At 43.6% G+C, this 23,435-nt stretch overlaps 1 protein-coding gene across 2 annotated transcripts in view; it reads left to right on the top strand.

Moving 5' to 3' along the window:
- The first annotated feature begins 6,431 nt into the window (after positions 1-6,431).
- Positions 6,432-23,435, top strand: part of GAB1 (GRB2 associated binding protein 1) — an 82,923-nt gene continuing 65,919 nt past the window's right edge. The window contains exon 1 of one of the 2 annotated variants that reach the window (XM_081208384.1): positions 6,432-7,021. In XM_081208384.1, the coding sequence (XP_081064510.1) occupies positions 6,950-7,021 (72 nt within the window). In that variant the 5' untranslated portion in view covers positions 6,432-6,949. The remainder of the gene's footprint in view (positions 7,022-23,435) is intronic. The other variant, XM_081208383.1, reaches the window with a different exon arrangement.

Raw genomic sequence — 23,435 nt, 5'->3', positions numbered from 1 at the left:
TCCTGTGTATGGCTGAACTCCTAGATGATAGCCACTAAAAATTTAGCAGACGGCCTGCCCATGTTGAAGTCAAAAAGTACCGAGGGTTCACATTTGGAAGCACATGATTTACACATAAAAGGAAAATAGTAGATACTAATATTACTTTGGCTGAGGCCTCAACTATTAGCTGATGGTGGAAATTGGCAGATGTTTAACTCATAGCAGTCTTGTGCTTTGCCCCAGTACATAAGTTCCGAACTGTGGTTTGTGGTATATTTACAGGTGGTCCTTGAACCTTGGTTTATATTCCAACTGTAAAACTAGAACTTTTGGGTTGGCATTCTTCCTTCTTTCCAGCAGCAACATAGCTACAGACAGTAGATGTAACTAACAACACTTTCTACTTGGTTTTTTTAAAATAAGTCCACAGTTGCCGCTGAGGCTTCATGTGAATTTGTATTTTAAAAGGTGTTCTCAGAGGACATGTCTCATACAAGCCACAGACTTCTTTTTGCTTTAGTTTTTTGTGGAATAAACTTTTTGTGATATTATTTCATATTTTCTTTAATCGTTTCAAATTCATTGAATGCAATCCCCCTGAAATAAACCAATGCTGTTAAATGGCTGCATCCCTGAGCACATTTACAGTATGAGCATATGCTTGCTTACTTTTGCAGTCAGTTCCACTAAGAGCACCACAATGTTGTTGTTGTTTAGTCGTTTAGTCGTGTCCGACTCTTCGTGACCCCATGGACCAGAGCACGCCAGGCACTCCTGTCTTCCACTGCCTCCCTTTGGTCAAACTCAGTTTGGACAGCTTCGAGAACACTGTCCAACCATCTCGTCCTCTGCCGTCCCCTTCTCCTTGTGCCCTCAATCTTTCCCAACATCAGGGTCTTTTCCAGGGAGTCTTCTCTTCTCATGAGGTGGCCAAAGTATTGGAGCCTCAGCTTCAGGATCTGTCCTTCCAGTGAGCACTCAGGGCTGATTTCCTTCAGAATGGATAGGTTTGATCTTCTTGCAGTCTATGGGACTCTCAAGAGTCTCCTCCAGCACCATAATTCAAAAGCATCAATTCTTTGGCGATCAGCCTTCTTTATGGTCCAGCTCTCACTTCCATACATCACTGCTGGGAAAACCATAGCTTTAACTATACGGACCTTTGTTGGCAAGGCGATGTCTCTGCTTCTTAAGATGCTGTATAGGTTTGTCATTGCACCATGATGGATCATACCAAAGGTCTGCGCAGTCCTGCATCCCACTTCCCACAAGAGTCAAACAGATTCCTTTGGGAAGTTGACAAACAAGGCACCAAAAGCAGTAGCCTGCCATGTTATTGCACCCCAGCAATTGGTATTCTGCCTCTGAACCTGGAACATCCATATCAAGAATGGCAGTCACTGGTAGACTTACTGGGTTGCATCCAACTCTGCTGTTCTGCTTGCGCAACAGACTTCTGCTTGCTGCATGGAATTTCCCACTGCAGCGCCCTGCAAACCCTCAAAATGTGATCCCAAGGTTGGGATGACCCCTCCGGAGCAGGATTTGGGGTTGTGCAGGGAGGGCAAAGGAAATCCCATTGCATGAGTGGAATGGCGCACATGCAATCCATTTGCCAAGGCCACATTTTGGGGCAGCAAATTCCATCCACAATGCAAAGCTCAGATGGTAGAGCATGAGATTCTTAACCTCAGGGTTGTGGGTTCAAGCCCCATGTTGGGCAAAAGATTCCTGCACTGCAGGGAGTTGGACTAGATGGCCCCCGTTGTCCCTCCCAACTCTACAATTCTATGATTGTGTGGGAAAATATTTTGTCTCCCCCGAATCTCCTACTAATTAATTTCTTTGAATAGCTTTTAGTTCTAGCTTGATGGCAGAACCTGTTGTACTGCTGCAAACCCGTGAGCACATACTTGGGAATAAACCCACTGAACTCACAAGTAGATAGGTGTAGGAGCAAGCTGTTGATTCCATTGATTTCACTAGGATGTAGGCACACTTAGTTTTTTGTAGGCATTATCTCATTGATAATGCTATCACAGGAAGGAATATATGATGGTGCATTGGTCATTCTAGCTCAGTATAGTCTACAAGGACTGGCAGCGGCTTCTGAAGTTTCAATCAGGATTCTTTCCCAGCTCAAACTGGAGAAGACAGGGATCTGAACCTGGGACCTTTTGCAAGCAAAGCATGTACTCTCCCACTGAGCTTTACTAGGTAAAGGTAAAGGGACCCCTGACCATTAGGTCCAGTCGTGGCCGATTCTGGTGTTGCGGCGCTCATCTTGCTTTATTGGCCAGGGGAGCCGGCGTACAGCTTCCAGGTCATGTGGCCAGCATGACTAAGCTGCTTCTGGCGAACCAGAGCAGCACACAGAAACACTGTTTACCTTCCCGCCGGAACAGTACCTATTTATCTACTTGCACTTTGACATGCTTTCGAACTGCTAGGTTGGCAGGAGCAGGGACCGATCAACGGGAGCTCACCCCGCCGTGGGGATTCGAACTGCCGACCTTCTGATCAGCAAGTCCTAGGCCCGCTTTACTAGCCTGCCCCTAAAAGTAGCAAGCAGGTTTCTGCTCAATTACCCAGGCCATATGTACAGTGGTACCTCAGTTTAAGAACAGCCCTGTTTACGAACTATTCGGTTTACAAACTCCACAAAACCGGAAGTAGTGTCCCGGTTTGCGAACTTTACCATGGTCCAAGATTGGAAGCCGAACGGTGGAAGGGCACTGGTGGCGGGAGGCCTCATTAGGAAAAGCGTGCCTCAGTTTAAGAATGGTTTCGGCTTAAGAAAGGACTTCCGGAACGGATTAAGCTCATAAACCAAGGTACCACTGTATATGCTACTGTGAACCTGGGGTAAGGAACCTTTTCCAGCTCCAGGGCTGCATTCCTTCCTGACCAACCTTCCAGGGCCCACATGCCTGAAGCAAGAGCCGGCAGAGCAACAGATGTGACTCTTATCTCTGTAAAATAGGCTACATTCCAGCCACATGCGACAGGGGATTCCACACACACAATACACGCCATCCAGGCAAGCAAGAAGCATTAGTTGAAGGACACATTCCAGCCAGGCAAAAGTACTCAAGGATGACAGACCACTGAAGGGCATGTGGGCATGATCAGGTCAAAGTCCAGGTCAGGAGCACCACATTTGGCTAGCAGATCTAAGGCTCTCCCCACTGCTTTAAATGCATCCATGCAAATAGATAATTGTGTATTATTAGCATTTAAGGTGAAGTAAAAACTAAGGCCAACTAGACAGCAAAAACTCTTAATTACTCTCATTAAAAAGTCACAAAATACTTATTTCAGAGTCCCAAAGCACTGTTTTTGCTTTTCTTTTATAATTAGCATGGTTGAAATTCAAGAGCATTTGGTAACCATGAAATGTTGTGAACTTGGGTGACTCACCTGCACATTGACTATCAAAACAATTCCCCACAATAGTCTAGCACAGCAGGGGGGCTATTTCTCCTCAAGAGAGGGAATTGCTATTAATAGCAGCTGTTACAAGTTGAAATTATTTTCTATGTGGTCATAAAGAGTCTTATGGCCTCGTTCATGTTAAAGAATATTTGACGCTGATGATGACAGCTACCCAAATAAGTTCTTGTTTGGAAATTCATGCTGGTGCTTTGCTTATTTAATGCAATACTGCCATCCGTACTGGAAAAACCTTTCAGACACAGCAGCTCTAAAGGAAAACTCGTATTTTATAACTGTGACTAATTGATTAATTATGATTAAAAACTGTGTGCAGGAAAAGACCTGTATAGTGCACATCAAATGTGTATACAGCTTAATTTCATAAGATTTATTAAATTCTGTATAATAGGGACCAAGTAGTCCTGTATTGTGGGCATGTGGAAGCTGTGGCCTTCTAGCTGTTCCAGAACTATAACTCACATCATCCCTGACCACTGGTCATATTGGCTGAGGTTGATGGAAGGTAGAGATGACAACACCTAGGTGGACCAAAGTCTCATTACTCCTTTATAATACAGACTTATAGCAAGTTTGGGTGAATGCTACAGTATCTGAAGTAGGAAGGCATGAACTATTTGATGTAGTAATATATTTAACCCTCCCCTAACACACACTTTCAAACTGTTTTAAGGTTCCTTCAAGGCTTTTCATGTGTCCTCAATGAGAGAATAATAATGGCAGAGAAGCCGGGTGTGTAAACACATTTGTGTGAGGCTGCAATGAAGAGTGCAGCTGAATGGGACACAGCTGTGGGAAGCCCAAGAAAGTACCATCCACCCATAACAAGCAATTCTAACGTAAGAGACTAGGATGATACCCACTGTTTCTAGGCACTCTTAGTGTTGTAAAACTTTTGTGGGTGAGCTGAGGGTTTGTTTGGACCTGGGGTGAGAACCCATAGGCTGAGAGAGGTGCGCCAGAATGAAAATTACACACACACACACACACACACACACACACACACACACACAGTACAGTGATACCTCAGGTTACAGACACTTCAGGTTACAGACTCCACTAACCCAGAAATAGTGTTTCAGGTTAAGAACTTTGCTTCAGGATGAGAACAGAAATCATGCTCTGGTGCAGCAGTAGCAAGAGGCCCCAATACCTAAAGTGGTGCTTCAGGTTAAAAACAGTTTCAGGTTAAGAATGGATCTCCGGAATGAATTAAGTACCGGTACTTAACCTGAGGTACCACTGTATTAGTAACTTTGTATTAATGTAACATTTTTATATGTAAATCTGTATTTTTGTAATATTTTGCTTAAGTTGTCTGTTGTTGCTTCAGTTTTGTGTATGCCGCTTAGAGATATTTTATATTAAGTGGTATGATTGATTAGAAATTAAATAATCATTTGCAGAAAAATTGGGCTTGGAGGAAGCACATCCTCAGGATACCACCCCAACCCTGCTCTTTTCAGCAGTAAAGGAGCAACAGGAGATTGGTGTGTGTCTTGTGAGTTCAGTCCACCCCTCAATAAAAAAGGATGCAAGTTGCACACTGTCTGTTACTTTTCAGCCACCTTGGCTCCCAGTTCCAGCTTGCTAAGGGCTAGAGAACCCTGTGCCCACATTTCTGACTCACCCACCTCTATTTTGCATCACTCCTACTCTCCTACCCTGCCTTCCCTCCATATACTCACAAAGGCATAGCAATTTGCAAACACAAGGAGTGGTGCTTATAATGCCTTGGTTAAATTATTAAAACTGTATTTTTGCCAACTCTGATCTTCCTTACGTGTATCTGGCTTGATGTATGCAGAAAGCTTTGGGGACTAGATGAAAATGGCTTAGGTTGATGGGAAATGCGATTGATATTCCCATTGCTTGGTTTAAGTTGGATATCACAATATTCATATGGCAGGGAGGAGAAAAATGTGGTCATCCAGTTGTTGTTGGACTGCAGCTCCTTTCAGGTCCAGTCAGGGATGATGGGAGTTTTAGTACAGCAATAATCTGAGGGGCACCAGATTATCGTATTCTAATTTCTTACTCAGCCCAGCATCTCCTCTGAAAATGTGTGGAATGGAGGAATATTAAAAAAGGAGGCTGGGTAATGAAAACCATCTGTTGCATTAGCATTTTACTCCAAAGAGTTTCACCTGACCTACTTTCAAAATATAATTTGTGCAATTATATTTTTCAGCTTTACAGCCATGTCATGAAAAGTAGGCTGAGGAGCCCCACCGTCTGTATAAGGCGCTTCAATTCCTTGAACTGCCACAATCCCGCCTCCCCTTATCCAAAAGTCGTCCTCTCGAGCTCCCGAGAAACTTTCCAGAGCAATCCTGGCAAGAATCTAGCATTATCCAGAAGAAGTTTCTCTCCGTTTCCCAGGCCTGCTTCGGCAACTACCCTTCTATGCAATCGACTACTTTTGCGCACTACAGATCCCAGGATCCCTTCCGTAGGGTTGAGTCCCCTCCCTCCCTTATTCGTTAGCGAAAGGAGAGAGCGAGCGAGCAACCTCTGGCCGACTTTCAGAGAGTGGGGAAAACACTCGCTTCCTCTGCTTTGGACGGAAAGCACGCAGAAGAGCTATAGAGGCCAACGCTGGGGGAAGAAGAAGGGAGAAAGGTTTAGGGAGGGGTGGGAAGCGTCACAGCAGAGCGGGCTCCAAAGGCAGGGCACTCGGGCTGCAATCCTAACCCCCGTTACCACGGAGTAAGCCCCGCTGAATTCAACAGGGCTTACTTCCAGGTAGCCATAGGTTAGGATCTAGCTGTTACAAACTGGACTTTCCGCTTGCTGAACAGGGGCGGGTGAGCCCCTCTGGGGCAGCGCCCCTCTCGCCCGCGGTGGACACGCGGAATTGTGTCCCCGCCTTCCCGGGTTTTTAACAGTTCCGACGTTCTGAGCGCAGAATTCCGCCGCCCTCAGGATTCCAGAGGGGCGTCCCCTGAACTGGCTCAGCGTTGCAGCTGCAGCGAGGCCCGTCGAGGCAGCACTTCAAGCGGGGACGGGACTAACCGGCCGGGTTCCTCCTCCCCGCTGTACCAGGAAGGGACAAAGCGCAGGCTGTAGCAGCGTCCAGGCTTGCCCAGGAGCTGCCAGCCGAAAGTTACGGTGGCCGCTCTGTGTCTTTTCCCTACCCGTCGGCTGGGAGGAGGAGAAGGAGCATCTCTGTCCCTCCGGCCCGACGTGGGCTCTCTGCCTGTGTGTGCCTTTGGATACACACATAAATACACCACCTCTCTCGGCCCTTCCCTCCCTCTCTTCCCTCTCCTGCTCTTTCCCGGCCGTCTCCTCCTCCCTCCCTCCCTCCTCTTTCCCCTCCTCTTTCCCTTCCCCCAGAGTTGCCGGAGGAGGCCGGAGCAAGCAGGCAGGCAGGCAGGCAGGCGCGGTGCTCCTGTTGTGTGCGCGCCTCTCTCCCTTTTCTCTCTCTCTCTGGGCTGCCTCCTCTCGGCCCAGGCGCACCGCAGCTGCCCAAGGAAGAGTCTCCCTTCCCTCCGCCCGGTGCGCAGCAGCCATGAGCGGCGGCGAAGTGGTCTGCTCGGGCTGGCTCCGAAAGTCGCCGCCGGAGAAGAAGTTGAAACGCTATGTAAGTGCCTTTTTTCTTTTTCTTTTTTTGCCGCGGCTTGCGGGTTGTGCTGGCAGGGGCGTCCCTCGGCTTGCAGCCGCCGCCGCTCTCCGTTCCTCCTTCCTTCCTGTGTGTGTGTTTTCGCCCTCAGTCCTTTCTTCAGCTCTCCCTTTCCTCCTCCTCCTCCTGCGCCTCAGCCTCTCTCGGTCCCCGGAGCGTACCACCCAACCTGGGCTGCGGTTAAGGCTCCCCTGGCGAGCGGGGCTGCTCGGCTTGCCCACCCGAAGGTGCTCGGGGCAGCCGCGGAGCCCGTCAGCCTCCCAAGTACTTTTCAAAACTGCCAAGTGCGCAGTTCTGGTTTCTCAGCGTTTTGCAAAAGGCCCTGAGCGGACACAACTTTTACCACCTTCTTCTTTATCAGTGCCCTTTGCCGGGGGATGGCGGTGGGGGAGCGGGCGAAGTTGAGTCCAGAGGACGCTAAGTTTTTGTTTTTTTCCTGGAACGGTTGTCTTAAAAAGAAAAAAAGGGGTGGGGGTGGAAGACGGGAGATCCTTTTGGAACCGGCTGATAATTTTGTTCTTCGAACTTCCGCTGGTTATCCTTGTATATGATGTCTGTCCAATCCGATTTGCAGCATAAAATACAAATATAAGGCGCTGGGTCCCCCCTCCTCTCCACTGAAAGGACACCCGTGCAATAAATAACCTGCAGGCTGTGAACAGATAGTCGCATGTGCATAATCGTGCATGTAGGTGTGTTGTTGGAGCTACATGAGAACCTGCAGCCATATGGCTTCCTAGTGTAGTGTGCACATAACACAACTTATCTGAGCTTGTATGTTTGTTTAAGATTTGTATGTGCAGCAGACATTGCCACTCAAAGGACACCCAATGGGGAAGCCAGAGTATCAGAGTAATGCAGTGATTTTGGGGTGGGGTGCTTAGATGCTTAGAAACCAAGTGATTTTTTAAAAAAACCATATTCTTCCCTCATTTTCCTTCCCAGGTGTATTAGGCCATTTGAAATGCACACAAATCTAGTTTATCTGAGCTGTGCAGTCATGTGTAAATAAAATCTGCCCGTGTCATCAATTCTTACATATATCATTGATGATTTTGCAGCCGTCTCTAATATGTGGTGACTCTATAGATTATGTATTTTAGTTGCAGTGAGATGTAACTAATTGGCAGAACTGTGTTATCCCTAGTGCCATTCAGATTAGGATAGGAAGACCAAATACTCCTGGAAGCATTTGGTCTTACTGTACTACCAAACCTTTGCCTCTTAAATTTCTACATTTCAATACATGTTATTTTAATCCCTTCACTCCTAGGGGTGCTAATGAGACTGCCCATTCTCTCTCATACCTTCAGGCATAACATTTCTCAAGCTACACCATTGGATTCTGGTCTCTAAACAAAACAAAAACAAAACACTAAGTACTCTAGTTAGTGCAACAAAAAGAGAGACTGTCCTTAGAAAACAAAAAGCAACCATTTTCACCATATAAGAGTTGTCTAGCCCTGACTAAGTTCCCATCTGCACTAGACATTTAAAGCGCTATGAAACCACTGTAAACAGTCATAGTTTATGGGCGCTGTGGTTTGTTAAGTGTGCTGAGAGTTGTTAGCAGCCCCCTATCTCCCCACAGAGCTGCAGTTCCCCTAGAGAGAGAGATTTTGATTGTTACACCATTCTAGCTCTCTGAGGGGAATAACGGTAAAGGGACCCCTGAACATTAGGTCCAGTCATGACCGACTTTGGGGTTGTGGCGCTCATCTCGCTTTATTGGCCAAGGGAGCCGGCGTACAGCTTCCAGGTCATGTGGCCAGAATGACTAAGCCACTTCTGGTGAACCAGAGCAGCGCACGGAAACGCCATTTACCTTCCCGCCAGAGCGGTACCTATTTATCTACTTGCACTGTGACGTGCTTTCGAACTGCTAGGTCGGCAGGAGCAGGGACCGAGCAACAGGAGCTCAGCCTGTCACGGGGATTCAAACCGCCGACCTTCTGATCGGCAAGTCCTAGGCTCTGTGGTTTAACCCACAGCGCCACCCGCATCCCCTGAGGGGAATAGGCGTCTCCTAAACTCGCAGCATCCTTAGAAAACTGCAGTTCCCAGGATTCTTTTGGGGAAGCCACAACTGTTTAAAGTGGTATGATACATTGTAGGTGGGCTCTAAATGCTTAGCAGAGTTTGGCTTGTTGAGGTAGATAATTCATCATTTTCTGATACAGAGGAAATGTCTCAGTAATGGAAGCATTCAAGTAGTTTATATGAGTAGACATCCTAACATTAGAAATACCTAAATATCATTATTAACCTATAACTCTTTCCTTGCATGTTGTCACCTCTGGTTAAGCAGAATGTTGTCTTGCAGTGGTGGTTTTCAGGTTATCACATAGTTATTTATCCTTGGAAGGGACAGGAGTGAGAAGCCCCTAAGTCTCACTTCAAGCTCTGTTAAACACCTTGATCCCTTAAGCAAATCTGGGTTTGAAGTGGTAAAGGGATAAGTCCAATTTTAGAAAACAGTACCTGAGTAGAATCTTGGGATGAGATGAAATTGGGCTTCTGCATAGAGAAAGCTTTGGCCATGACCTGAACTATTGACTGATAGGGTTAGTGGCACATGTGGAAAAGCCCAAGGACATGAGCTTGTCTCTGTGGAATAGCAGTTCAAAATAATAAATCTTTGGAGGAACAGTATATGAAGCAACTAGGCTGGTGAATCACTTCTCTATGGTTGACATTTAAGCAATCAGGCAAAAATTGAGGGAATACCATCACAGTGTCAGACTTCTTGTTGTTAGGTGAAGCGTTGGGTTAGCTTCATAAGTTACCTTCTTCTAATGGAGAAGGCCTCTTCATTTGGAGGAAGGAAGGCAGTCTTTGGATCAGATTTATAGGGCAATAGCCCACTAAGACATTCTTGCAGCAGACCCATTGAGGTCAAAGGGCATGACTGATTTGTCCATTAATATTAATAGGTCTACTCTGATCAGTAGGATATCATCCATTTAGTCTTGCTGCTATACTTTCCTATTTTCCTTTCAATTGCAAGCCTCTTTTTAGGGTGTTTCAACAGAAATATATATTATAAAAATACACATATCAGTCATTCGCATATTATACTATAAGCAAGGATGGGTGAATAAGTCTATTTCCAGTTTGCATCACTTTTGCTTTGTGTTTGCCCCATAAATCCATGCTGTTTCCATGTTAATCTGCTTAAGAAACTCCACCAATTTGAATAGAAATATGTATTTAAACACACATTTCTGAGTATATTTTTTGTCTAAAATGAATTTTGAAATGTAAGATATCTTTAAAAAATTGTTAAGGCTCGAATCCTATACTTTGGGAGTAAGCCCCATTGAACTTAATTGGAATCATTATAAGTAGACATGGATAAGATTGTGCTGTCAATATAGGTTATGTTGTTTTTTGAACTAAGAACTGCATTGGAACATTCAGGAAGTGTGAAAGCTAGTGGATAACTATGTTCCAATTTGCGTATTGGTTTGGAAGATGCAGATCAACCCAGTCCATTTTGGAATATGCAAAGACTGAATTCCTCAAGTGCCTCTAATTAGAACTAGTAAAGGTTTTACCCTTCAGTTTTGAAGTCTTCTTTCCATCTCCTCATTAGTGATTTGTCATCCATATTCTAAATGTTCTCCATCTCTGGCCTCTGGGAAGTAGATTGTGAAGCATCATATCAAGAAGAAAGAGCCTACCACTTTATTATGTGAGGGTGGTAAGGAAGTTAATAAAACCTGTGTCTATAGGCAGAGAAGTATTCTATTTGGGTGTGGTGAATGGGTATATGGTTTGTTTTTGGTAGAAGAGATCCAGTTGTTGTTTCTTCTGAGGCAGGCTCCTAGGAGCAATTAGTACAATAAATTGAGGTAATCATTAACTACTTTATTTATAGTCCTGTCACACGTGCTTTGGTTCAATGTATATTACTTTTCTCCTCTGTCAACCCTACTGAGGCATTTTTACTGAAAGATAAAGTGGATGATCATGCTTAACTTAATAAGTGGGACTACATATGTGGGATTTCCTTCCATTTTTCTGGCAGATATTTGTTCATTTGCTTCATATTGGGGAGGGGGCTAAAGCAACTATGTTCAGGCAAAAGCAGGAGAGGCCAGGCCGATAAATATGAATTTCTTGTGCAGTATTCCTAGTGCCTACATCAGACATATTTATGCTTCAGGGTTGCTTCTAGAAATGCTGTATGGCAGACTTTCACTTCACATTTCCTTTCCTGACTAGTGTGGAACTTTGTTGCCTCACATGTTTTGTGATCCAGTAAAATCCCCTACTTGGCGTTCACGACTGCAAGCAAGCTTTTATCTTCCCTTCAAACCCGTCCTTTAACTGGTTGTATGGACTCCTGTTTTGCTTAGCTTACAAGTTCTGATGCATTGTTTGTCTCCTGTGACTTAGCTTAAGGTCTCCTGGAGGGCTTTGCGAGCTGGATTTGGGATAAGTATTGTTGTGGTTGTGTTTAGCCTAAGACTGTTGCTCTGCCCAATCAACATTAAAGGAAACTGTTGCTTGAAAAATTCAGAAAGCAAGTTGCCACACCTTTTCTTGAATAAGTTTGATCAGGCTAAATGTCACTGGGTTCCACAGTGCTCTTGGGGATATAAATGATGTGCTGCCACTTAGAATAAATTTACTGGAATGACTGAAGTGATTCAAAACAGATTCAAAAGATGTGTTGCTGTACCATCTCTCATGTAAACTTACTCAAGTGGATGAGCAGTAGTATATCTTTTGGAAAACTGGAGCAACAGAAAGCTCTTTCCTCATGTATCCTCCTCCTTCTTTCATGCCCCATTCTATCAGAAGAAGATCTTAGATATGTGAGATCTGGGTGTTCCTTTTATGATGCCAGGTTTTCTTGTTTTGTATTTGCAGATCTGTCAAATTTGCAACTATTATGGAGTACCAAAAATATTGGGGAGGGAGGAGAACATAAAAAACGAAAGGGACTCCCAGGCACACAGTCAACATTGTACAGAAACTCCACTAGACTTTCCTGAGATGGTTACTTTATCCCAGCAAAAGAGAACCCCAACTAGTTCAGCATCCTTATTCTCACAGTGGTCAACCAGCATCTTGCTTCTGACACTGGACAACTGGGATGATTCTGGGAAGCCCACAAGTAGGATGTGAAGTGATGTCTTTCCTCCAGCAACTTTTACCAGAGGCTTGCTGTCTCTTTAACATGGAGAGGTTCCTTTTAAGGATAATAGCTATTGGCAGATTTAGCTGCCATGTATTTGTCTAAAGCCATTTGTTTTAAAGCCATGTAAGCAAGCTGCCATCAACACATATTTTGACAGCAGATGCCATCAGTTCAATTATGTGTTGTGCATTGCCTATGTCAATTCTATTTCTAATTGATTTATTGAGAAGGCGTATGGAGATCAGAAGGGGCAGAGGCAGAAGCGAAGTGCAGCTGACAGAGGGTGTCAAGATCAGAAGCAGTATTGAGCCAGGTTGGGAGCAGGTGTGCAAGCTAGTCTTCCCCAAGTACTACAACTTCCATCATCCGTCACCACTGGCCAGTTGGGGGCTGGGACTGATAGGAGTTGGAGCCCAACACCACCAAGAGCCACAGGTTCCCCACGCTTGTGCCAGCCTGGCTGCTGGCACTGTTGTTCAATCCTTTCCCTTGCAAAAATGGTTACTCAAATAGGATTTCCCTTTGCATACCGATTCTCTTTCAGTGAGACTTATTCTTCCACGTGTTCAGTAATTCTAACTTTAATGGAAATATTCACTAGTTTATGAGGAACAAATTTGGGGCAATGGGCTTGTACTTTTGCACAGCTGTCCCCTGTTAAATTGGTGCTACATTGCCTACCTCCCAACCATCTGGTAATAGGTCTAACCTCAGTGTTTCTGTGTCATATTTTGTGTTTTTTCCAGTGTACTTCTATACATATCTACTCAGAAGTTAGTTTAATTAAATTAAGTGGGACTTACTCCCAGGCTAGTGAAGATGGGATTGCAGCCATAGCTGTTAGTTCCTGTTGCCTTTACTACTTCAGCTGCCCTCTTTGGGGTAGGAAAGAGGTTTAGCCACGAGTATCTCTCCAACATCTTCCACACATAATACTGGTTTAAAGAATTCATTCTCCCTCTCTGCATTCTTCCCAAGTTTCTTCAGTGCCCCTTTCACAGCTAACCACTTGGATGGCATCTTAAATACGACTGCAATTCATAGACAGCCACCTCCATAGTTAGCTGGTTTCCTGCTTCAGATATATTTAAAGAAAAGTTTATTGGCCATTTTGATGTTTGTAGCAAGGAGCTCCTGCTGTTTTTGCTTTTGCTTGCCAGCATAGATTTCCTTTTGCCAGAATTGCTGCTCCTTTAAATTTTCCTCAGCTGGGCAAGGATGTAACATTTTGGAGGAAATTTTCTTGCTCTTTCTGTCTTCCTTGACTCTGCTTGCTAACTGGAGACTTGTTTCATACTTTTCTTATCTGCCCTATCTAGGCTTCTATTCTCATTTTTAAATAACCTCAAAGCATCTTGGGGAGATTTGACCCATTTAACAGACTTGCTTCCAGCTTCTTTCTAGCTAATACTTCAATTATTTTGAAATTGAATATGACTGCACTGGGACTTTCTAGGCAACTTTCCATTTACATACATGTTGAATTGGATAGCATTGTGGTCACTGCTCCCCAGTGGTTCAGTAACTCTCACCAGATTATGGGCTTTGTTCAGAATTAAGTCCACGTTTGAGCCAGCTTCTCGGCTGATGGTTATAAGGGACAATTATTTGTTGTATCTAGAAATTTCACCTCCTTGTTGCAACCTGATGTGTATGTACCCAGTCAATGTAAATATAGATAAGGTCTCACATTAGAATAGTTTCTTCCTTTGGCTTTGCCCTTAATTTTTCTCTATCTCAAGATCACCTTCAATGTTTTGGTCATAAGAGTGATGGCTTAGCATGAATACTTGGCTCTGGGAGAGGAGATTGCAACTGTTTTGTTCATCTCACTAGTTGTTCTAATGCTGTGCTGAGCTAAGCCACGGTTTGGCTTAGCGTTCTGTCTGAACCCGGGGTTGTTGCTTAGCTCTCTGCAGACTAACCATGACCTGTAACCAAAAATTATCCTATGATTTACAGCTTGTGGTTTGCCAGGAGAACTAAACCATGAGCCCAGGTTCAGATAAGACACTGAGCCATTCTGCAGCAGCAGAATGACCAGGGAGGAGGAAAGTGGCTGAGCTTGTGGGGAGCTTGTACAATCACGCTAAGCCATGGTTTGACTTAGCATGGCTTGCAAAACAGGTCACTATGTCCCCAGTACTTGTTGGGTCTAGTATTTCTACTCACAGTGATTCTGTGAAGTTTGTTCCTCTTAAATTTTTGAGCTTTTTGGAGTTGCTGTCATTGTTATCCATGTTCTTAGATCTGGTCATACCCAGAGATTGTTTAAAAATTGTGCTGCAACCTTTTTAGACATTAAGCACCAATAGTCTGAAGTTTGTGTCTTGTTCTGGTCTGGCTTATGCCATCATGTTCCCCAGTGCCTAACAAAAATTTAAATCCTTCCTCCTGGTGCCACTGCTACTTGTGCATTGATTCCTTGTTGGCCTTGCATGCAGAACAGGTAACATTTCTGAAAATGTCACCTGGATTTCAACATCCTATTCAGCAACCTAAATTTGCCTTCCCTCATTGTATTTCCAGATGTTTAAACGATAGTGCTCATATGTACCACTTGAAATACAGACAGACAAACAAGAAGGCATTAATTAGGGACCTGAGTCTCAACAAAGAAGGCACCAGGTGATGATTTATGGGGTTGTCATCCCAAAAATGCAGCACCACAAAACACTGAAAAGGACCTCTTATCCTTATGTGGGAAAAGGCTCCTGTGATTTTTCTTAATGCTGGTGCAGGTTTCATATGGAAGTAGGCCATCCTTTCAGTTCTTATGGCAATAATTATGGGCTGGCATGATCTTAGCCTTGGATATGCAGGTCGTTGGCTTTGGCTCTTCCTAGCCATGGATCATTTGTTGTTTATCTGTCCTTTTATACACCTCCATGTGTGTAAATAGGTGCAATGTACATTTTGAGTTTTTGTTCTGATTATTTTGGGGGTAGGGAGGGAAATAAAGTTTGCCCGCATTCATGGTGATGATCTGATTTCCACTCCTTTCTAAACATAATTTTTGAGGCCAGGTTTTTGCAACAGGGTTACTTGTTCCCTAACATTTGATATTTGAGAGGCACACTTTCCCCCACCCTTACTGCTGGCTGCATGCAGTTCATTGGAAAGAAGCTTTGCCCTTGGGATAGAAATGTTTAGATTGTAAATTACGGGGTGGGGGTGGGGGTGGGAGACTAGAGACAAGAAAATGTTTTTCTTTTTATAGCACCCTACCGTTTCTCCTGTGTAAATATTTTAATAGGCTACAGTAGATCTGACATTTTAAGATGCATGAAACTGTTTCTTGTTTGCTGAGAGGGCAGATTCCTTGACATGGGAATAGCAATGCTGTTGTGTGCTAGCAGCTTTTCAGACCTTTTTGAGGAACTGTCTAGTCATGTTTGGGCAATGGATCTTGCAGGAAATGTTCCATCTGTATGCTGTTTATTCCAAGGTGGACTAGGTGATGTCTGTATTCATGAACAGATGTTGCAGGCAGTTGTTGCTCATGCAGAAACAGGGTCTGGTTCTCACACCCATATATACTGCTTGATCCCTTTATATTGATTGGCAGCTGAGTGTGTCAACTAACCCTGCTGAAAGATGTGCCGTTGGAGGTGAAATTCAAGTTCAGTCTGTTGTGTTGGAGTACTGTACTGGCCATTCACACATGCAAGACTTTGTTTAGCACTGCAGTCAAGAGCGTTGACCTTGTTTACGGGAAGCAAGGTGGGTGGAGGAAAAAGTGATTTTGAACTAAGGAACAGTTATTAAATAATTTGTGAAAGCTGGGATTGTTGTGCAGATAGTAATAAATATAAGCAATCTTGGAACAGGAAGAAAAAGAAACATTAACATCTCTCATCACCTTATCATGAAGTGATAAGGAGTGGGTTCAGTTGGAGTTAACTGTTGTTTTTATTTGCTCTGGCCTTGCTCTTCCAAAGTAAGTTTTTTGATCTGGTCTTTATTGGGGCATTTGTTGCCTTTTATATATTCATACCTTGAGCAGATAGCGTTTATGTTCTAACCTGCTTTGTATTTTCTCTGTACTTAATATGATGGTGTTTTGTATGGTTTTATTTTGGATCTCATTTCTGGTTTGTAGACCATAAATCGATGGTGGTGATGATTCAGTGTGTATAGTCATCTTTTTTCTAAAAAAATAAAAGTGTGTGTGTGTGTATATAGTTTCATGCCACTCCAATCCCCACAAGCTGTGTGAGATTCCAGGGATTTCAGGCACTTACCCAGGGTTATGTTTCCATTGGGAAAATCAAGGCACAGTGTCTTCGTGAAATATGGTTTATGAACACGTATTTGCCCCTGGAAGTCTGCAATTGAGCAGGTGCAGAACATTATACCCCCAAGAGAGTCTCTTATTGCTCCTCTCATAGTTTCAGCAAGCTTGAGTCCAAAGCAGTCATGGTTCCCGGTCTCTGAGTTGCAGCCTCTTTAGGCCTGCCCAGCAGCTCATGGAGGTCTGGCCTGTCTTCTTCCCAGCATGCCTCTCTCCAAAAACCTAAGCCTTCTGCAAAACAGCACATTTTACTGTCACCTCACACCCATCCCCATCACCTTGGCAACCCTGTTTTGCACAGACCTGAGAACCTTCTTTGAAGTGTAGGTGCCTGGCCCTTGTTTCATAAACGCTTGTATTCAACCAGCCTGGCAAGGCTGGTTTGCATAAGCGGGTTCAAGGATCACCTGTGTTTCTGGCGTACTTCTGTAGCTTGCATTTCCCCCTCCTATCCCAAATATTAGCTAGATTCTAACATTCATTTATTTCTTGCATTTAGGATGGTTCCCCACCCCAAACTTATAACAGCATGCTACGTCTGAAGTCTTCCCCACCCCTTTGTTGGCAAAGGTGTTATAAGCTTTGTATATTGTATTATATAGTGTGTTGCAAATCATTTCAGGATGTTTCATGGGAACGATTCATAAATGAAGTATATAGTCTTGCACTAGTAAATTGGGCAGTTTTATTTTTTATTGACAAGTGAAATCTATCTTATTTCAAGATCTTGATATTTGGCATCTCTGAGAAAATTCTTTATTACACTAGTGAGTGTTTTCTGGCTGTGTAGCTAAAGGAAAATTTAATTCTACACCCACAGGATGGTGTGACTTAACACTCTGCCTCTGAATATGTAGCTTGATGTAGCAGTTTGCAATATCTGTGCATATCTTGCAGTGAACACTTGCATAATAATTGTTATAGTTCATACTAAAGTTATTTGCTAGCCTTTCGTGAGAAACTAGTGTTGCTGACTATATAAGAGGTGCTGTTAAGTTTGAACTACAGGGATAGCAGCCATGGCCATGGGCATTCTAGCTAAATATCTACAGCCATAAATCCTTTTTTTCAGCTTCTAGGTACGATGAGACATAACCCAGGTGGCTCCTCTTAGCCAACAATTCCTGCCACTATAAAATAGCCCTTTTTGCTACTCTTCCTTGGTCAGAGGAGCTGCTTAATAGACTTGTCTACCCAGACTTTAAGACGTTGCCTATAGATTTGTACATCACATGTAATTGTAGCTTCTTGACTGTGCTGCAAACAGGTTTGGTTCCTTCTGATGCTTGCTTGCTAAGCTTCCATCCTGACTAAAGCAGAGGCTGCATTTGGGTATCTGCTAAGGCATTAACTATGGTTAAGCAAAAGAGCCTATGCACAAGGGGAAGAGGGGGAAAAACCCTGGCCTAGTGTTGCATATGAACCAATGCTTATAACTTGTAGGAGCAAAACAACCCACAAATGGGAAGCCAATAACAAACATGAATCTTATCTCCAGGTCATGGAGAGAAACACTGGGCACACTGGTTCAGGCCCAGTGCTGCACCAGTTGCTCAATGGTTTGTTTCCCCACTCGCAAAAGAAAGGATTGAAGGAGGAGATCTCAAACTGTGTGCCTCAGCTAATTTGCTTAGCCGTGGTTAGTGGTTTAGTGCTTCACCGGAACATGGTCAGAGCCTGATAGGGACCTGTATGTACATGCCAGACTTCTGAGAATATAGAATGTGTGTGTTTTCAAATTTATAGAAGGATGTAATGTGATGTGCTGAAGTAGGACTAAAGCGACTTCCCAATATTTGCAAACGTTATTTAGAAAGATGTGGTCCGCCAGCGATCATCACCTGATCAGTGAAGAGGGGGTAATTATAATATCATGGTACTGTGGTGGGTGGAGAGGTCAAAATTTTGCCCCCTGTCACAATGGAGATGCAAAAATTTCCTACTGTCTCATCCAGTGAGCAATATTCAAAATCCCCCAGACACCAGTCTCATTTTGCGAATGGCGTGCATCTAGTTGCGAACAACTGAAGATGTTTTGCTTCCAAGTTTGGTGACTAACATCTCCACCATCTTACTGGTGTGCAGCAGCATTTTCTGCAGTGGTGCATGTCCTCATACCAGTCAACTGGCTGATCTGTGGAGATGTCTTGTCGCTGTTCTGGATTGTTTTATTCAGTGTATTAATGTGTTGTAAACCACTTTGAGCTCCACCTCCCCTTTAAAATATAAAGCGGTATATAAATGAAAATAACAATAACAACAGCACCACAACAATAATCCCTGTTTGGGGGGGGGAGTTGATGGTGACTAGTCAGTCTGTTGTGACCAAAACCTAGGTTTAATGTGCCATTTGGTGATTGGCTTATATATCAGAGTTTCTTACACTGTCAGTGAGCAATTTGATTGGCGGGAAGGGGGTGGGAACCCTGTATGCCTTTGTGTCTCCATGAGCCTGTATATTGGCATTTGGTGTCCACGGGAGTGTGGGTGGGTGTGCTTGTGGTGGCTACATCCAATGCTGGCATGCAGCCCCTGGAGAGTTGCCCAGGATGCTCCTCCAACCATTGAAGGTTAGCCATCCCTGTTTTAAACTGATGTACAGTTCTGGGATAAGAAGCAAGACCCAGCTCTTGGTGGATTCTTGCATGGCTCAGTTTTTCTCTCTCTCTCTTCTTTGATTTGTGAACTCCATAGCTACATATTTTGTGTAAGCTCTGTGTTGTTAGTCTGAAGGCCACTTTAGAACAAAAGGTGGTGTTTTTCAGAGGAAAAGTTACTGGAGGTTTTATATTCTAAGGCTCAGTTGTTTTTCGGAGGAGGCGTATCTTCGATGCCAACATTCTTTTTTTCAAATATGAGGTTGATCATGTGCGTGCTGTACAAAGACCTGATTAAAGCCAGTGGCCAATAGACTTGGCTACAGTAAATGTAATTGCATCATGGTAACAATGTATGTGTGGAGCTTGTTGAAAGCATAGTCTGTGTTGGCGATTATTCAAAGGTCTCTCTTGGGGGAAGGGGAAGTCTGATTGCCATTGAAAATATTTTTTATTTAATTCTGTAAAGCACACTTCCATATGTATCTAGAAAAATTGCACCTTTACACCCTGTTAGTGAATGCATGTATGTGTTAGAAAAAAATCAGGATTCCATCTGGGCTGAAGATGGTAAGTATGAAGTTGCACTTGTTACATGTGGTTTCAGTGCATTGTTTTAAGAAGTGGGAGGAAGAATACTTTGAAGCTATTAGGCAGACATCTGGTCTGTTGTGTTTTTCAGGTTTTTTCTCTTCCCAAAATGATCTGACACAGCACTCATAACTTCTAAGCCCTGGAAGCTTCGCTATACTGAAGATTTCCCTTACAATTGGAAAAATTGCCTGGATTTGCGTTAAAGAATTTTACCCATTTTTTTTCTCGTGTTGAAGCTGAACTGTGGTGTTGTTCATTAAGAAGCAACATTAATTGCTAGCAAAGCATCCTGTGTATAGGTGACATTAAAATCCATTAAACAGATGCCGAAAATGCTGGGGAGAAACTCCAGCAGCATCTCTTGTGAGTAGCAGGTCAACTTTGTCCTGTTGGGACTAGCGGATTTGTCTGCTTGTTTTTAAGGTGCCAGTAGGTAACGTTTATGTATGCTGGGATATCTCCCATCTCAATCTGGGAGGCAGTGTTGGCTTGTTGGTGTTGAGATGAACCTTGATGCAATTCTATGAGCCTGATGTTTTGCTCCTCTTACCTGTGTGAAGAGCCAGCTATGTGATGTAGTGGTTAGTGTGCTGGACCAGGCCTGGGAGACCCAAATTCTAATCCCTGTTTAAGCATGAGGCTCCCTGAGTGACCTTGGACTAGACACACACTCTCAGCCTAATGTCCCAATCCTCATAAGCTTGTTGTGCAGAAAAATGGGCGTGGTTGAGAACCATGAACATCACCTTGGAAGGAAAGCTACGCCATAAGTGTAGCAACTAAATGAAAATATCCATTGGTCATCCCTATATCCATAGTTGCTGTACCCTATCTCTACAACTCCCTTGCAAGACGTGCCTAGTCCCTCTCCTGGAGGCTACTGACTGCCATTTTATTTAGGTGGGCCTCTAGCTGGAGTAATCTCAGCCATCAAGTAAGGAATAATTATCTAGGCTTTTTTCCATGTTGTGTTTGTACAGTTAGTGCCATTATTGGTAATGGGAGGGATTCGAGAGAATGTCAGTGGTTCCAGTGATAGGCTCTGCCCGTATGTCCCAAGAGGTAGCCCACTTATCCTGATGCCCCCCAACAGTGTGTGGCCACAGAGGAAAATGAATTGGGCATTAGATATGGAAATATAGCAAAAAAGGAGATATGACCCAGTCTGAACCAAGTTGCGCAACATTTATTTTCATTCGCTATTACATTTGTGTCCCATCTTTCCCACAAGGAACTTAAGGTGGTGTACGTGGTTCTCCCTGTCCTCCTTTTATCCTCACCACTTCGTGAGCTATAAGCTAGAGTCAGCAGCAATGACTGGCCCAAGATCACCTATTGAGCTTTGTGGTAGAGTGTGGATTTGAACCCCAGGTCTGCTAGGTCCTAGCCGGACTTTCTGACCACTACACTGGCTCAAACAAACTGCAGTAAATCTGTGTCTGGGTTGTACCACTTCAGACTGCATGTAGGGGCTGGATGGCTTGATCCTCTATGCTAAAAAACAGTCAGTCAGTCAGTCCTGTCTCCCTACTTCCCCATAGACTAGCTTAGTTGAGCCTCCTCACTGACATCTGAAGTGGATTTGGGAAGAGGTCGTCGACAACTGAACCTAGCCTTTTACCTTGGCTTTTACAGAATGCATCATTTGCTAATTATCCAAACCCTTCATGTTGGCATTCCTCTAAAGAACTGAAAGTGACTTATTCTAACGAAAGCTTGGCTTGGAAAAGCAAAGTGTAGCTCAGCAACTTTGCTCCGGGGCAGTTTCTTAAATTACAAGCTGCTTGCAAGAACCTGTATTCATGTAAACAGGAAAACTCTCAAGGGGACACATATATATCATAGCACTGTTTATCTATGCATATGTAACACTTTTAATTTGGGAAGTGCTTTGCAGTCTTTTATTGTGTTTGCACTCAGAACAACCTTGTGGTTAGGTCATTAACTAATCCAGGCTTGCATGTGTTCAGCACAGGTACGGCTACATTTGAAAATCCCCTTTTAGTTTTGTTTCAGCGCTTGTCTGTTCATTTGCATGAATTTGGGATGCACAGTCCTGGTGAGAGAGATAATAAAAGTGCTTTCCAACAAGGCAGAGTGTTTGGTTCCAAAACATCTGGTGGGCCCCAGATTGGCAAAGAATATGATAGACTGTCTGCATTTCTCTACATGCTAGGTGACTCTATTTTTAAATGCACAGGTGTAACTCCTTCCTTTGTTCATTTATTCGTACATTTTTTAAAAAATATTTGAAATATTTGAAAATGCCTATTTGTGGATGGAAATTCAGTACAGTGGTACATACTCTTCAGGTTACATATGCTTCAGGTTACATACGCTTCAGATTACAGACTCCGCTAACCCAGAAATAGTACCTTGGGTTAAGAACTTTGCTTCAGGATGAGAACAGAAATTGTTCTCCGGAGGCACAGCGGCAGCGGGAGGCCCCATTAGCTAAAGTGGTATCTCAGGTTTAGAACAGTTTCAGGTTAAGAATGGACCTCCAGAACGAATTAAGTACTTAACCCGAGGTACCACTGTACATTAAAAATCTGAGATTCTTGTGGGGACTTCCATTACTTGTTCTGAACAGACACCTATCAAGCTTGCTACTTAACAAGGATGCTTCAGCTTGTTAGAAGTGACCTTCAGTAGGAATGCCTAAAAGAAAATTCAGTATGAGGCTTAATAGAGTAAATTTCTATTAATTTGTAGTTAACCATCCCTCACAGAGCTACAGTTCCCGGCAACCTTAGCAAACTACAGTTCTCAGGATTATTTGGGGAAAGCCATGACTGTTAAAGCTGTATGAGTGCTTTAAATGTGCAGTGTAGATGTGACCTTAGACTTGTGACAGTCAGCAAATAGCTGTGAAAAGTATTTTCAGAGCGTCTCATCTCTCCCGGGTTGCCAATAAGGCTCCCTCCATAAGTTTTTGGACTAGAACTCGCATCAGCTCCAGCTGGCATGGCCAGTAGCAATGGTTGATGAGGATTGTAGTTCAGGAACATTGTATTAGCACTGTATTAGCTTCCCCTAAGCTGGTTTGAAAAGAGGAAATCATCTTGCACTGTGAAAAGTATTCAAAGACAACTAATCTTTACAGTTAAGCCCTCCAAAATTGGGAAACACTTGACTTGTCCTTTCGTGTATGTGGATTATGAAAGTATTATAATTATATGGTGACACAGCATATTTTGTAAGGGACAGCAATGGTAGTTGCTGTGCCAGTTTTTTCCCAGAAAGGGGTTGCTTTAAAAATAGCAGTAGAAGAAATGTTACTTCAGAACAGGAGTTATTAACTGAATTGCAACTTAACAACAGTTTCCTCTCAGTGCGATGAGTTCAGTCTTGTTCCTTTGAACACCAAAGGCTACTTTAAACATGATGTATTTCCTGTACAGAAAGCACCAATATCTAGAAAAAGGTGGCATGTGTGTACAGTAGTTTATATTTCTGTTTCTCTGCATATATGCATGCCAGGAAAATGTGACTGAGTGCAGCTTTCTAGTATGTGTATACATTGGCTGCCTTTGGAAGTCATGATGAACCATGGTTTATTGTGACAAAAATATGTCAAGCCTCCCTCCAGGTTCACGTGCACCCCCTTCTCCTACTTCACAGCATGTTACCTCAAGGAGAACTTTGCAAGTTTTTGCTTCAACACAGTGTGCTGTGTTGGCTGAACCAAACAAGCTGTGGTTCAACTTAATTAGGGTCAGTGACGTGGGATTTCTGGAA

The sequence above is a fragment of the Podarcis bocagei genome, assembly GCF_964188305.1.
Source record: "Podarcis bocagei genome assembly, chromosome: 9".
NCBI classification, from domain to species: Eukaryota; Metazoa; Chordata; class Lepidosauria; order Squamata; family Lacertidae; genus Podarcis; species Podarcis bocagei.
This window is presented reverse-complemented; position numbering and strand designations above follow the sequence as displayed.